The 16880-nt window shown below is 48.5% G+C and overlaps 1 protein-coding gene and 1 long non-coding RNA gene across 2 annotated transcripts in view; both read left to right on the forward strand.

Moving 5' to 3' along the window:
* tubb3 (tubulin beta 3 class III) overlaps nucleotides 1-15600 on the forward strand; it is a 20886-nt gene extending 5286 nt beyond the window's left edge. Inside the window, exons 2-4 of the mRNA XM_062961701.1 lie at nucleotides 9779-9887; nucleotides 10016-10126; nucleotides 11949-15600. Of these exons, the coding sequence (XP_062817771.1) occupies nucleotides 9779-9887; nucleotides 10016-10126; nucleotides 11949-13024 (1296 nt within the window). The 3' untranslated portion in view covers nucleotides 13025-15600. The remainder of the gene's footprint in view (nucleotides 1-9778; nucleotides 9888-10015; nucleotides 10127-11948) is intronic.
* LOC134293606 (uncharacterized) lies at nucleotides 1125-2182 on the forward strand. The gene is made up of 2 exons (XR_010000542.1): nucleotides 1125-1158; nucleotides 1743-2182. It is a non-coding gene; the product is annotated as an uncharacterized LOC134293606 (long non-coding RNA).
* Nucleotides 15601-16880: the final 1280 nt, after the last annotated feature.

A 16880-nucleotide genomic window follows, 5' to 3' on the forward strand; every position in this document is an offset into this window, starting at 1 on the left:
AAGGAAGGAAGGGAAGAATGAAGGAAGGAAGGAGAAGAAGAAGGAAGGAAAGGAAGGAGAGGATGGATGGATGGATGGATGGAAGGAATTAGGAGAAGAAGGAAGGAAGGAAGAGAAGAAGGAAGGAAGGAAGGAGAAGAAGAAGAAGGGAAGGAAGGAATTAGGAGAAGAAGGTAGGAAGGGAAGACGGAAGGAAGGAAGGGAAGAATGAAGGAAGGAAGGAGAAGAAGAAGGAAGGAAAGGAAGGAGAGGAGGATGGATGGATGGATGGAAGGAATTAGGAGAAGAAGGAAGGAAGGAAGAGAAAGAAGGAAGGAAGGAGGAGGAAGGAGAAGAAGAAGGAGGAAGGAAGGAATTAGGAGAAGAGGTAGAAGGAAGAAGGAAGAAGGAAGGAGAAGAAGAAGGAAGGAAGGAAGGGAAGAAGAAGGAGGAAGGAAGAGAAGAATAAGAAGAAGAAAGGTTTAGAAGGAAGGAAGGAAGGGAAGGAAGGAGAGGATGGATGGATGGATGGAAGGAATTAGGAGAAGAAGGAAGGAAGGAAGGAAGGAAGGAGAAGAAGAAGGAGGAAGGAAGGAATTAGGAGAAGAAGGTAGGAAGGGAAGAAGGAAGGAAGAAGGAAGGAAGGGAAGAATGAAGGAAGGAAGGAGAGAAGAAGGAAGGAAGGAAGGGAGAAGAAGGAAGGAAGGAGAAGAAATAAGAAGAAGAAAGTTTAGAAGGAAGGAAGGAGAAGAAGGAAGGAAGGAAGGAATGAAGGAAGGAGAGAATGGATGGATGGATGAAAGGAATTAGGAGAAGAAGGAAGGAGGAAGAGAAGAAGGAAGGAAGGAGAAGAATAAGGAGGAAGGAATTAGGAGAAGAAGGTAGGAAGGGTTTAGAAAGGTTTAGAAGGAAGGAAGGAAGGAAGGAGAGGATGGATGGATGGATGGAAGAATTAGGAGAAGAAGGAAGGAAGGAGAGAAGAAGGAGGAAGGAAGGAATTAGGAGAAGAAGGTAGGAAGGGAAGAAGGAAGGAAGGAAGGAGAGAAGAAGGAAGGAAGAGAAGGAAGAAGGAAGGAAGGAGAAGATAAGAAGAAGAAAAGGTTTAGAAGGAAGAAGGAGAAGAAAAGGAGGAGAGGAGGAAGTTTAGAGAAGAAGGAGAAGAAGAAGGAAGGAAGGAAGGTTTAGAAGGAAGGAAGGAAAGGAAGGAAGGAGAGGATGGATGGATGGATGGATGGAAGGAAGGAATTAGGAGAAGAAGGAAGGAAGGAGAAGGAGAAGAAGAAGAAGAGGACGAAGGAAGGTTTAGAAGGAAGGAAGGAGAAAGAAGGAAGAAGGAAGGAAGGAAGGAAGGAAGGAAGGAAGGAAGGGAGGAAGGAAGGGAGGAAGGGAGGAAGGAAGGAAGGAGAAGATGTGTTGTCGAAGGCTTTCATGGCCAGGATCACAGGATTGTTGTATGTCTTCGGGCTGTGTGGCCATGTTCCAGAAGTATTCTCTCCTGACGTTTCACCCACATCTATGGCAGGCATCCTCAGAGGTTGTGAGGTATGGATGAAGGAAGGTTTAGAAGGGAGGGCAGAAGATGAAGGAAGGAAGGAGAAGAATAAGAAGGAAGGAAGGGAAGAAGAAAGGAGAAGGAGAAGAAGGAAGAGAAGAAGAAGGAAGGAAGGAAGGGGAGAAGGAGAAGAAGGAAGAAGAAGAAGAAGAAGAAGGAAGGAAGGAAGGGAAGAAGGAGAAGAAGGAAGGAAACAAAGGAAGGAAGGAAGGGAAGAAGGAGAAGGAGAAGAAGGAAGGAAAGGCATGAAGGAAGGTTTAGAAGGAAAGGCAGAGGAGGAAGGAGAAGAAGGAAATGATAGACATAGGAGGAGAGGAAAGAGATAAAGGCAGGCAAGGAAGAAAGAAAGGAAAAGGAGGAAAGAGTGGATGGATGGATGGATGGATGGATGGATGGATGGGAAGCAAGGTGGGAGGAAAGGGAGGAAAGAGAAGAAGGATAGAAGAAGAAGGAAGAGAAAGGAAATGAGAGGAAAGAAGGAAGGAAAGTTTGGAAGTAAAGGGAGAAGAGGAAGGAAACGGAGGAGAGGATGGATGGAAGGAAGGAAGGGCATGAAGGGAAGGTTTAGAAGCAAAGGCAGAGGAGGAAGGAGAAGAAGGAGATGACGGATGGATGGAAAGAGAGGAAGGAGATAAAGGCAGGCAAGGAAGAGAGGAAGAGGAGGAGAGGGTGGATGGGAGGAATGGATAGGAAGGAAAGACAAGGAAGGGAGGAAGGAAAAAGAGGCAGGAAGGAAAGTTTGGAAGGAAAGGGAGGAGAGTAAGGAGAGGCTTGATGGATAGAAGGAGAGGAAGGGGATAAAGGCAGAGGAAGGAAAGGAAGGAATGAGAGGAAAGAAACTGGAGGAAAAAAGGAGGAGAGAAGGGATGGATGGACGGAAGGAAAGGAAAGAAGGAGTGAAGGGAAGAAGAGTTTGGAAGGAAAGGGAGATGAGGAAGGGGAAGAAGGAGATAAAGGGAAGGAAAGAAGGAACAAGGGGAGGAAGGAGAGGAAGGAAGCGGAAGAGAGGGTGGATGGATGGATACAATTCAGGAAAGGAAGAAGGAAGGAACAAAGGGAAAGAAACAGTGGAGAAAAGGGAAAAGAGAGAAAGGGTGGATGGAAGGTGAGGAAAGGAGTGAAGGGAAGAAAGGAAGGAAAGAAGGAGAGGAAGAAAAAAGGAAAGCAGGGAGGAAAAGGGTGGATGGATGGAGCGGAAAGAAGAAAGAGTGAAAGGAAGGAAGGAATAAGAGAAAGGGAAGGAGAGAAAGAAGGAGAGGGAAGAGGGAGGAAGGGGAGAGATGTGCCTTCTATCTCGGCAAGAGAAGTTGTGGGGAAGAAGAGCACAAGCCCCTTCCTAAGGGAAAGATCAGGATAATAATCATCCACTGCGACGGCCACGTCCTCATTCCAACGGCGGCTGGGTGATTTTTATGGTGTCGTAAATTAGCCGGGCCCCTGGGGGTGGCGCAGCGTGTTAAAGCGCTGAGCTGCTGAACTTGCAGACCGAAAGGTCCCAGGTTCAAATCCCGGGAGCGGAATGAGCGCCCGCTGTTAGCTCCAGCTCCTGCCAACCTAGCAGTTCGAAAACATGCAAATGTGAGTAGATCAATAGGTACCGCTCCGGCGGGAAAGTAACGGCGTTCCTTGCCGTCATGCCGGCCACATGACCTTGGAGGTGTCTATGGACAACGCCGGCTCTTCGGCTTAGAAATGGAGATGAGCACCAACCCCCAGAGTCGGTCACGACTAGACTTAACATCAGGGGAAAACCTTTACCAACCTAAATTAGCCTCCCCACATATAAGTGGTACCTAAATTTCCTACTTATTTATTATATTTATTTTTTATTTACAGTATTTATATTCCGCCCTTCTTTCTCACCCTGAAGGGGACTCAGGGCAGATCACATTACACATATAAGGCAAACATTCAATGCCTTAACATAGAGCAAAGGCAAGACAAACACGGGGCTCCGAGCTGGCCTCGAACTCATGACCTCTTGGTCAGAGTGATTTGTTGCAGCTGGCTGCAGCTGGTTGCTCAACAGCCTGCGCCACAGCCCGGCCCTTGATAGATTCAACTATCTTTCGGGTTGCTTAGGTCAACAACGAGCAGTGGCTATTTTTTATTTTAATTGTTGGGTGCTCACCCTGAAATGGGCTGGCCTCGAACTCATGACCTCTTGGTCAGAGTGATTTGTTGCAGCTGGCTGCAGCTGGTTGCTCAACAGCCTGAGCCACAGCCCGGCCCTTGATAGATTCAACTATCTTTCGGGTTGCTTAGGTCAACGACGAGCAGGGGCTATTTTTTTTTTATTTTAATTGTCGGGTGCTCACCCTGAAACGGGCTGGCCTCGAACTCATGACCTCTTGGTCAGAGTGATTTGTTGCAGCTGGCTGCAGCTGGTTGCTCAACAGCCTGTGCCACAGCCCGGCCTTGATAGATTCAACTATCTTTCGGGTTGCTTAGGTCAACAACGAGCAGTGGCTATTTTTTATTTTAATTGTTGGGTGCTCACCCTGAAACGGGCTGGCCTCGAACTCATGACCTCTTGGTCAGAGTGATTTGTTGCAGCTGGTTGTTCAACAGCCTGCGCCACAGCCCGGCCCTTGATAGATTCAACTATCTTTCGGGTTGCTTAGGTCAACGACGAGCAGGGGCTATTTTTTTTAATTTTAATTGTCGGGTGCTCACCCTGAAACGGGCTGGCCTCGAACTCATGACCTCTTGGTCAGAGTGATTTATTGCATCTGGCTGATAACCAGCTTGCGCCACAGCCCGACCCCTAGTGCACAAAGGGTGGAAATATAATTGGGAGAAAAAGCAAGGGTCTTCCTTCCTTCTTTCCTCTGGCAAACAATGAGCACACAAGCTGTGGTTGGGATGTGGGCTTAGTGGGTGTGTTTGGAAACCCCTTTGGACAAAGAAATAGGGATTTTTCCCCCCCTTGTCTCCCTAATCCGTCCAGCTTTGTGCTTGGCGTTGCCCTTCCTTAACCTGGACATCTGTGCTTGCTTTGCATTAGAAACCAGGCTGGAAGGGCTGCTGGTTAGGATAATTACCTCCTCACAGCACTTAAGGCACTTTCCTTGGGCTCGGAATCGAATTAGCCTCCGAGGAGGACAGCTGAGCCCCCCACCCCCTGCCTCCTGGGCCCCAAAGGGAGGGTCTGCTGCCCATTGTGCATAAGGATAGAGACGTATAGGGAGCACCTGCCACTCATCCGGAGACGGATAATGAGGCTTGGGCCGCTTTGCATCATCTGCCGGCTCCTCTGCCTCGCAAGGCATGCGCACAGGCTCCGTTGCCACACCTCTGCAGCAAGAACAGGGCCAAAGGCTCCAAAGAGACATTTTTCCGCAATTGCACAGTTGGAAAGAGTCCATTTCAGCCTTTGACAGCTCCGTCAATGCCAAGAAACTGAGTCAAAGAAATAGGGCGACTCCTCCCAAGGCCTCTTGTCTTTTAAAGCGATGCACCACTTAATATATGCGCATGCTAATTGTGTGCCTGTGAATAATTCATTGCAAGAGCCATAGGTCCTGGGATTGGCACATCAAACCGATGCAGGACAGAGCTCCGTTTTTGTGTCTCGATCCAAAGCAGGATATAAGTAATAATAATTATAATATTATTATCAAGAAGCCCCCAACTGATAATAATAATTACTATTGATATTATTATTATTATTTTATTTTATTATGACACAGCAAACAAGATAGATATGCTGGATTTCGTTTCACAAAACCACAAGTCGAACACTTCCCAAGTGTCTAGGACTGTGTGATGTATTTTCGGATGATGCGTGCAGATCCCAGCAGGGTGGCCTTTTGCAGTTGGCAGATCGTAATTTTGTCAATGCCTATTGTTTCCGAATGCCGGCTGAGATCTTTTGGCACGGCACCCAGTGTGCCCATCACCACCGGGACCACCTGCACTGGTTTCTGCCAGAGTCTTTGAAGTTCAATCTTGAGGTCCTGATAGCACCAGACATCACAGTTGTGGAAAAGAAAAAGGTTTGGATCATGGATGTTGCCATCCCAGGTGACAGTCGCATTGAAGAAAAACAACAGGAAAAACTCATCCGCTATCAGGACCTCAAGATTGAACTTCAAAGACTCTGGCAGAAACCAGTGCAGGTGGTCCCGGTGGTGATGGGCACACTGGGTGCCGTGCCGAAAGATCTCAGCCGGCATTTGGAAACAATAGACATTGACAAAATCACCATCTGCCAACTGCAAAAGGCCACCCTACTGGGATCTGCACACATCATCAGAAAATACATCACACAGTCCTAGACACTTGGGAAGTGTTCGACTTGTGGTTTTGCGAAACGAAATCCAGCATATCTATCTTGTTTGCTGTGTCATAATAAAATAATAATCATAATAATTCCTCCAGGCTGGTTGTTCTGCCAATCTATTGCAAAGGAAAACAACATGTGTTGCAAAAACAACCAGCAAACTTGTGATGCCTGTGATGTTGTTCTGTAAAAAGAGCTGTAATTTCCAAAGGCTAAATGGGTTGATCTTTAAGGTTTTTAAGAGATACCCGCAGGGTCCCTTACCATCAATGGGGATCTAGAGGAGAAAAGGGAGTGTTGACTTGGGGGGAGAAGGCCCATGACCAAAGGACTCCACTTATCCCCGCCTTGAGGTCTGCGCTTTCCTGCATCATGCGGCGTCCTATGAATCCCGCTCAGAACTGGGCCAAGGTTAATCGCAGGGAGGACTTAGATCTTTGCTTTGCCCGCGGCAACGTTTGTTCAGATTATTATTAGATATTTATCGTCTTGTTTTATGGTCATCGCTGCATCGGAATACAGCCACTTTTGAGTGCATCTACACTGTGGAATTAATGCAGTTTGGCACCACTTGATGAATCATGGGAATTGTCGTTTTACTACACTTAAATAAAGAGCCCCTGGTGGTGCTGAGCTGTTGGAACTTCTGGACTGAAAGGTTGGCAGTTCGAATCCGGGGAGTGGGGTGAACACCCACTGTTAGCCCCAGCTTCTGCCAACCTAGCAGTTCGAAAGCATGCAAATGTGAGTAGATCAATAGGTACTGCTCCAGTGGGAAAGCAACAGCACTCCATGCAGTCATGCCAGTGGCCACACAACTTTGGAGGTTCTTCAGCTTAGAAATGGAGATGAGCACCAACCCCCAGAGTGTGAGTAGATCAATAGGTACTGCTCCAGTGGGAAGATAACAGTGCTCTATGCTGTCATGCCAGTGGCCACATAATCTTGAAGGTATCTATGGACAATGCCGGTTCTTCAGCTTAGAAATGGAGATGAGCACCAACCCCCAGAGTGTGAGTAGATCAATAGGTACTGCTCCAGTGGGAAGATAACAGTGCTCTATGCTGTCATGCCAGTGGCCACATAATCTTGAAGGTATCTATGGACAATGCCGGTTCTTCAGCTTAGAAATGGAGATGAGCACCAACCCCCAGAGTGTGAGTAGATCAATAGGTACTGCTCCAGTGGGAAGATAACAGTGCTCTATGCTGTCATGCCAGTGGCCACATAATCTTGAAGGTATCTATGGACAATGCCGGTTCTTCAGCTTAGAAATGGAGATGAGCACCAACCCCCAGAGTGTGTGTAGATCAATAGGTACTGCTCCAATGAGAAGATAACAGTGCTCTATGCTGTCATGCCAGTGGCCACATAATCTTGAAGGTATCTATGGACAATGCCGGTTCTTCAGCTTAGAAATGGAGATGAGCACCAACCCCCAGAGTGTGAGTAGATCAATAGGTACTGCTCCAGTGGGAAGATAACAGTGCTCTATGCTGTCATGCCAGTGGCCACATAATCTTGAAGGTATCTATGGACAATGCCGGTTCTTCAGCTTAGAAATGGAGATGAGCACCAACCCCCAGAGTGTGAGTAGATCAATAGGTACTGCTCCAGTGGGAAGATAACAGTGCTCTATGCTGTCATGCCAGTGGCCACATAATCTTGAAGGTATCTATGGACAATGCCGGTTCTTCAGCTTAGAAATGGAGATGAGCACCAACCCCCAGAGTGTGAGTAGATCAATAGGCACTGCTCTGGTGGGAATGTAGAATCATAGAATCATAGAATCATAGAATAGTAGAGTTGGAAGAGACCACATGGGCCATCTAGTCCAACCCCCTGCTAAGAAGCAGGAAATCGCATTCAAAGCACCCCCGACAGATGGCCATCCAGCCTCTGCTTAAAAGCCTCCAAAGAAGGAGCCTCCACCACGGCCCCGGGGAGAGAGTTCCACTGTCGAACAGCCCTTCTCACAGTGAGGAAGTTCTTCCTGATGTTCAGGTGGAATCTCCTTTCCTGTAGTTTGAAGCCATTGTTCCGTGTCCTAGTCTGCAGGGCAGCAGAAAACAAGCTTGCTCCCTCTTCCCTATGACTTCCCTTCACGTATTTGTACATGGCTATCATGTCTCCTCTCAGCCTTCTCTTCTGCAGGCTAAACATGCCCAGCTCTTTAAGCCGCTCCTCATAGGGCTTGTTCTCCAGACCCTTAATCATTTTAGTCGCCCTCCTCTGGACGCTTTCCAGCTTGTCAACATCTCCCTTCAACTGTGGTGCCCAGAATTGGACACAGTATTCCAGGTGTGGTCTGACCAAGGCAGAATAGAGGGGAGCATAACTTCCCTGGATCTAGACGCTATTCCCCTATTGATGCAGGCCAGAATCCCATTGGCTTTTTTAGCAGCCGCATCACATTGTAGGCTCATGTTTAACTTGTTGTCCACGAGGACTCCAAGATCTTTTTCGCACACACTGCTGTCAAGCCAGGCGTCCCCCATTCTGTATCTTTGATTTCCATTTTTTCTGCCGAAGTGAAGTATCTTGCATTTGTCCCTGTTGAACTTCATTTTGTTAGTTTCGGCCCATCTCTCTAGTCTGTCAAGATCGTTTTGAATTCTGCTCCTGTCTTCTGGAGTGTTAGCTATCCCTCCCAGTTTTGTGTCGTCTGCAAACTTGATGATCGTGCCTTCTAACCCTTCGTCTAAGTCGTTAATAAAGATGTTGAACAGAACCGGGCCCAGGACGGAGCCCTGCTTGTGGCACTCCACTTGTCACTTCTTTCCATGATGAAGACGACGCATTGGTGAGCACCCTTTGGGTTCGTTTGCTTAGCCAATTACAGATCCACCTAACCGTAGTTTTGTCTAGCCCACATTTTACTAGTTTGTTTGCCAGAAGGTCGTGGGGGACTTTGTCGAAGGCCTTACTGAAATCCAGGTACGCTACATCCACAGCATTCCCTGTATCGACCCAACTCATAACTCTATCGAAAAAAGAGATCAGATTAGTCTGGCATGACTTGTTTTTGGTAAATCCGTGTTGACTATTAGCAATGACCGCATTTGTTTCTAAGTGTTTGCAGACCACTTCCTTAATGATCTTTTCCAGAATTTTGCCTGGTATTGATGTGAGACTGACCGGACGGTAATTGTTTGGGTCGTTCTTTTTTCCCTTCTTGAAGATAGGGACCACATTCGCCCTCCTCCAATCTGCTGGGACTTCTCCCGTTCTCCAAGAACTCTCGAAGATAATTGCCAGTGGTTCTGAAATAACTTCCGCTAGTTCCTTCAGAACTCTTGGGTGTAGCTGATCTGGCCTGATCTGGCTGATCTGTAACAACACTGTATGCTGTCATGCTGGCCACATGATCTTGAAGGTGTCTATGGACAATGCCAGCTCTTCGGCTTAGAAATGGAGATGAGCACCAACCCCAGAGTGTGAGTAGATCAATAGGTACTGCTCCAATGAGAAGATAACAGCACTCCATGCAGTCATGCCAATGGCCACATGACCTTGGAGGTGTCTACGAACAACGCCGGCTCTTCGGCTTGGAAATGGAGATAAGCACCAAACCCCAAAGTCGGACATGACTGGCCTTAACGTCATGGGAAAATCTTTACCTGGGGAGATACTATAATAATGCTTAAGGTATTATTAAGATATTAAAAATAAAAACAAATATGTATTAACGGCTCTAAGAGGTGGGTCTGGTTGTGAGGTCCAACTGCATTAATTCCACCGTGTAGATGCATCCGCAGTTTGCAAATTCGGGACGGTTTGTCCACCTGTGCTCCTCTTTTCTTGCCACGAATTGTCTTCTCTAACAACGTCTCCTTGTTGGGAGCCTTCAAGGCATTTCTGATTCATGGCAACCCTGAAGCAAACCGGCCACATATGGACATGCGGTGCCTTGATTTATTCTGTCTGATCCTCTCATTTCTAACTCTTTCCTTTCTCTTTAGTTCTGGGAGGTGATCAGTGACGAACACGGCATAGACCCCAGTGGGAACTATGTGGGCGACTCCGACCTGCAGCTGGAAAGGATCAGCGTCTATTACAACGAGGCCTCTTGTGAGTCATCCCGGTTGCCTTCCCAAGGGTTGGATATTGGCCACATTATGGGTCAGCCATGGAACCCCTGGCCTTCCTCATGGGATCTCATTGAGCTTAAACTATATTGACTTCTTCTGTCTCTCCAGCACACAAATATGTTCCCCGCGCCATCTTGGTGGACCTGGAACCGGGAACCATGGACAGCGTCCGCTCCGGCGCTTTTGGACACCTCTTCAGACCGGACAACTTCATTTTTGGTATGGCCCCTTGGGCTCTTCCATAGAGCGCCTTAGCTGGCCTCACAATGTATTTTAACTGCTCTGTTTTGAAGTATTTTGGATCGTGGAACAGCTGGAGATATAGGAAACATCTGGGTGGGAGGCATGCATATAAGGAGAGAGGAGAGAGAATGCTTTTATTTTGTCATGTGTGCCTTCAAGTCATTTCTCACATGTATGGCAAGACCATACGTGGTCCACCTCCTTCTCCATTTGGGATGGTCAACTGGGCCACCCCATCCATAAGCTGGACCAACACATCTATAAGCTGGGCCACCACCATCTTCACCTGGGATGGTCAACTAGGCAAGTCCATCCAGGAGTTGGTCTGCCACTTTCTACACTTGGGTTGAAGAACTCCATAAGTTAGTTCACCCATCCCTTCTCCATCTGGGTTGCACAAGTCAATACATGAATTAGCCACCACTTTCTCCAGCTGTTTTGGGCAAGTGCATGAATGAGTAGGCCCAAAACCTGATTTGGTCAACTGGGCAAGTCCACTCATGAGCCCTTCTCCACTTGGGCCCTGTATGAGCGCTCTAAGCTGGCCCATGACCTTCTCAACATGGGTTTATCAACTGGGCAAGTCGACACATGGGTTGGTAGATCACCATCTTCCCCTGGGATGGTCAACTGGGTAAGTCCATTTATGAGTTGGCTCACTATCTTCTCCATCTGGTTTGGGAAAGTCCCTGAATGAGCTGGCCCATCACCTTCTCCACATGGGTTGGTCAACTGGGCTTGGTCAGCTGAGCAAGTCCATTCATGAATTGGCTCACCAGCTTCTCCATCTGGTTTGGGCAAGTCCTTGTATGAGGTGGCCCATCACCTTCTCCACATGGGTTGGTCAATTAGGCAAGTCCATGTATGGGTTGGTACACCACCATCTTCCCCTGGGATGGTCAACTGGGCAAGACCATTAATGGGTTGACCCTCTACTTTCTCCAACTGAGTCGTGCAACTGGGCAAGTCCATTCATGAGCCCTTCTCCACTTGGGTAAGTGCATAAATGAATAGGTCCACCACTTAGCTTGGCCAACTGGGCAAGTCCCTTCATGAATTGGCTCACCATCTTCTCCATCTGGTTTGGGCAAGTCCCTGAATGAGCTTCTCCACATGGGTTGGTCAACTGGGCAAGTCCGTTCATGAATTGGCTCACCAGCTTCTCCATCTGGTTTGGGCAAGTCCCTGAATAAGGTGGCCCATCACCTTCTCCACATGGGTTGGTCAACTGGGCTTGGTCAACTGAGCAAGTCCAATCATGAATTGGCTCGCCAGCTTCTCCATCTGGTTTGGGCAAGTCCCTGAATGAGGTGGCCCATCACCTTCTCCACATGGGTTGGTCAACTGGGCTTGGTCAACTGAGCAAGTCCAATCATGAATTGGCTCGCCAGCTTCTCCATCTGATTTGGGCAAGTCCCTGAATGAGGTGGCCCATCACCTTCTCCACATGGGTTGGTCAACTGGACTTGGTCAACTGAGCAAGTCCAATCATGAATTGGCTCGCCAGCTTCTAAATCTGGTTTGGGCAAGTCCCTGAATGAGGTGGCCCATCACCTTCTCCACATGGGTTGGTCAACTGGGCTTGGTCAACTGAGCAAGTCCAATCATGAATTGGCCCTCTACTTTCTCCAACTGAGTTGTGCAAGTGGGCAAGTCCCACCATCTTCTCCACTAGATTGAGCAACTGGTTGATTATTCCATAAATACCTTGTCCCACCACCTTCTCCATGGCAAGTCCATGGCCTCCAAGGCTGACCACTCACTGAGCCCAAGTGTTCCCGTGTCTCTTCCTCTGCAGGGCAAAGTGGGGCCGGCAACAACTGGGCCAAGGGCCACTACACCGAAGGGGCCGAGTTGGTGGACTCCGTCCTGGACGTGGTGCGGAAGGAGTGTGAGAACTGCGACTGTCTGCAGGGCTTCCAGCTGACCCACTCACTGGGGGGCGGCACGGGGTCCGGCATGGGCACGCTCCTGATCAGCAAGGTCCGCGAGGAATACCCCGACCGGATCATGAACACTTTCAGCGTGGTGCCTTCGCCCAAGGTCTCCGACACGGTGGTGGAGCCCTACAACGCCACGCTCTCCATCCACCAGCTGGTGGAGAACACCGACGAGACCTACTGCATCGACAACGAGGCCCTCTACGACATCTGCTTCCGGACCCTCAAGCTGGCCACCCCGACCTACGGCGACCTCAACCACCTCGTCTCGGCCACCATGAGCGGCGTCACCACTTCCTTGCGCTTCCCCGGGCAGCTCAACGCTGACTTGCGCAAGTTGGCCGTCAACATGGTGCCCTTCCCTCGTCTCCACTTCTTCATGCCCGGCTTCGCGCCGCTGACCGCCCGAGGCAGCCAGCAGTACCGTGCGCTGACCGTCCCGGAGCTGACCCAGCAGATGTTCGATGCCAAGAACATGATGGCGGCCTGCGACCCCCGCCACGGGCGCTACCTGACGGTGGCCACCGTCTTCCGCGGCCGGATGTCCATGAAGGAGGTGGACGAGCAGATGCTGGCCATCCAGAGCAAGAACAGCAGCTACTTCGTGGAGTGGATCCCCAACAACGTCAAGGTGGCCGTCTGCGACATCCCGCCCCGGGGGCTGAAGATGTCCTCCACCTTCATCGGGAACAGCACCGCCATCCAGGAGCTCTTCAAGCGCATCTCGGAGCAGTTCACGGCCATGTTCCGGCGCAAGGCCTTCCTCCACTGGTACACCGGCGAAGGCATGGACGAGATGGAGTTCACCGAGGCCGAGAGCAACATGAACGACCTGGTCTCCGAGTACCAGCAGTACCAGGACGCCACCGCCGAGGAGGAGGGAGAGATGTACGAGGACGACGAGGAGGAGTCCGAGGCCCAGGGCGGCAAGTGACGGCCACTCCGCCCGCTCCGCCCTTAGCCGTGGACGATGGGAGCTGCGCTCGGCTCCTCCGGGCTCAGACCGCGGCCCCGGCACCGTCCATCCCTCGCTCTTCGTTTGGCTGAGTTTCGTAGGCAACCGGCTTCTAGTTGCTTCTGACCCATGGGTTCCCAAGCATCAAAGTTCAGTCTCTTCTAAACCATCATCCCCGTGCCCCTCCCAGTGGGAAGGAAATAAGGATAGGATTGGGGTTGTTGTATGTCTTTCGGGCTGTTTGGCCATGTTCCAGAAGCATTCTCTTTGATGAACCAGCCTGGACACAGGATATTATTTGAGAACACAGAAATGCTGGACCATTCCAACAACTATCAAGTCAGACGACACAGAGAAGCCATTGAAATAGACAAGCATGTGGACAATTTCAACAGAAAGGAGGAAACCATGAAAATGAACAAAACTCCAAAATCAAAACAGTAGATGGGAACCAACACTCTGAGGGCTTGACTGAACAAAGGATGCCCCCAGGCAAGAGACAAAAACATTTCCAGTGCTAATTAGGGTGATTAAACTGAAACATTAATGCTGGCTCCCAGTGACAAAGGACTCTTGCCACACTCCGGACTCTACACAGATATATATTCTTTCCTTCCCTTACTTAGTTTATCCGTACCTCACAACCTCTGAGGATGCCTGCCATAGATGTGGGCGAAACGTCAGGAGAGAATGCTTCTGGAACATGGCCAAACAGCCCGAAAGACATACAACAACCCTGTGATCCCGGCCATGAAAGCCTTCGACAACACAAGGATAGGATTGTCGACCCAGGGTTGTTGTATGTATCTCTTGGCTATATGGCCATGTTCTAGAAGTATTCTCTCCTGACATTTCGCCCACATCTATGGCAGGCATCCTCAGAGGTTGTGAAGTACTGTAGTTAAGTTAAATTAGCCTCCCCGCATTAAGCGGTACCTAGATTGTTTTATTCCAAGTGTTTAGGACTGTGCGATGTATTTTCGGATGATGTGCACAGATCCCAGTAAGGTGGCCTTTGCGTGCATCATCAGAAAATTAATACAATAATTATAATATAATATAATAATAATATAATTAATATAATAATAATAATATAGCCCCCCGTATTATCATCATCATCATCATCATTTAATTACTTATTAATCACCCTCCATCCAAGATGCTCTAGGCGATTTACAAGATAAAATTGTAAAGGATAAAAATACATACATACTAATATTGATAAAATTAACATAGATCAAAAGCTCTAGTAAAAAGCCAGGTCTTAAGTGCTAGGGTAATATTATAATTATATTAATTATATTATTATTATTATTATATTTATTATTATATTAATTTTCTTTATTATTATTATTATTATTATTATTTATATTCTAGGCTGGAGTTACACTTTAAAAAGAACCTGCTCCGACCTACGAACAGATTCAACTTAAGAACAATCCTACAGAACCTGTCTTGTTCATAACTTGTGGGCTGCGTCTATGGACATATGGATGTAATAAATAAGAGAAAATTCAAAGTATGTTGTCGGAGCCATAGATTTCCATGGCTTCTCTGTGTATTTCAATGGCTTCTCTTCACAAGCATGTGGACAACTTCAACAGAAAGGAGGAAACCATGAAAATGAACAAAATCTGGCTTCCAGTATTAAAAAAAAATCAGAACAGTAAATATGAAGCAACACTCTGAAAACAGAGGAGTTCCAGACATGAATCAATCAGGGGCAGCTAATGACTCTAAACAAAGGATTCCCCCAGGCAGGAAGAAGCCAGGAGATGAAGCTATTCAATGCTAATTAAGGTGATTAACTACAACATTCACACTGGCCTCCAACTGACAAAAGTTCTTCTCTCACCCTGGATTTTCCAGAGATATATATAAACCTTCCTTGCTTAGTTTTTTCCAACAGACCTCACAACCTCTGAGGATGCTTGCCATAGATGTGGGCGAAACGTCAGGAGAGAATGCTTCTGGAACATAGCCATACAGCCCGGAAAACATGCAACAACCCGACTCACAATGCTGTGCGATCCAGGGATTTGTAGTTTGGTGAGGCTCCAACCCTCTTTGGCAAAGAAGACTTGCAAAACTACAACTCCCATGATTATATAGTAGTCAAAGCGGCACGAAACTGCATAAATCCGACAACGTTGATGTAAACCCACCCAAATTTGGCCTTTCAAACCCATCCCGATTCCTCAAGATCCCGATCCAAATCCCTGAGCTGATAGATTCTTGTCCTTTTTTGCACCGACTCTTAGGTACTCATTCATTCATGCATCGTTTGGTTTCGCAGGACATCGAACGGGTTCCGTATAATAAACAACCCTCCTGGACATTTAGGAAAAGGACTGGTTTGGATCCACTTTGGTGACAAATTATGGGATTTGGCTGTTGGATCTCCGTCCTCCTTCCCTTTCGTGCCCACTGTACGCTTGGGCGCATCCGACGACGACGGACTTTGATAACTTTTGAGGGCCCTGGTTTTCATTTTTTACTGGTCTGTGTCTCTTTTTATGTTTTGGAATATTTAATAAATCTATTGCTGTCCAGCATTGAGGCCGCTTCATTTCTGGTAAAAAGGAGGACAAAGGGAAAGCATGCAAAATATTCAGAATTAATCCAATCACGGCATATTCTCGGCTTCCTTTTCATTGAAAACATCCCAAAAGTCCGAGTATTTCTTGGGCAAGGTGATGATAGGTTCAGCGTCTGTGGCATGGCAGACCTTGGCTACAAGACAATGGTTTTGACAATATTTAGAAGCAAACTGCAGTTCTCTGTTGGCCCAGGAGATGTTTGGGTCGTGAAGTGTCAGCCATGGAATTCCCAAAATCACAGGGAAGTGAGGAACCTCGGTAACAAAGAAGGAAATCTCTTCCATGTGCTCCCTTATCCACATTCTGGTGGGCTCAGTCCATTGGCTTACTGGACCTGTCTTTAGGGGGCGGCCATCTATGGCTTGCACCACCCGGGCGTTCTTGAAATCGTGATATTGTAATCCCAGAGAGTTGGCATACTCTCTATCGATGAAATTGTTTGTTGCTCCTGAGTCTATCATGGCATGGACCATGACGGGTCCTTTTTTCGCTGACCACAAGGTGACCACTAGGAGAAATAGGACCCCGGTTGGCGGCTCTTGAGTGGGGTTTCTGACCGGGTTGGCGAGCCTCTCTACGCCCGGTCGCTGGCTTCCCCCGCCGGCTTTGCGCCTGCCGCCTCGGCCGTCTCCGTCTCCACGGAGGACGCCGCCGCCAAACGGGTGGCGGGCTTTCTTTTGGCTGGACACTCTCTGGCGAAGTGGCCCCCGTTTCCGCAGTACCAGCAGAGGTTTAAACGTTGGCGGCGGGCCTTCTCAGCGACATCTAATCTGGGGCGCACATTGCCCAACTGCATCGGCTCCTCCTCGCTTCCTCTGGGGTACGGGGCTGGTGGCGGGGGTCTCCACATTGGACGTGGTTGGATGCCGACGGGAGCGGGAGGTTTTACTCCTGCTCTTCCACTCTGGCCTCGGAGCCACTGTTTTCTGTTGGCAAGCATGACTTCGGCTCGTAAACATTGGTCAATAAGTCTCTCAAGAGAGTTTGGAGGATCCACCTTGGAGATTTCTTCCAACATCTCGATGTTGAGACCCTCCCGAAACTGTCCCCTGAGGGCTACATCATTCCAGCCGGTGTTTTGGGCCAGCACTCGGAACTCGGCTATGTACTGGGACAAAGGCCTGTCCCCTTGGAAAAGGCGCCGGAGTTTGTGGCCGGCCGCCTCTAAATTGTCCTCGATTCCCCAAGTCGCCTTAAGGTGATTCAGGAAGTTTTGCGCGGAACTTAGGTGTGGA

This window comes from Anolis carolinensis, unplaced genomic scaffold, assembly GCF_035594765.1.
Source record: "Anolis carolinensis isolate JA03-04 unplaced genomic scaffold, rAnoCar3.1.pri scaffold_9, whole genome shotgun sequence".
In the NCBI taxonomy this organism is placed as follows: Eukaryota; Metazoa; Chordata; class Lepidosauria; order Squamata; family Dactyloidae; genus Anolis; species Anolis carolinensis.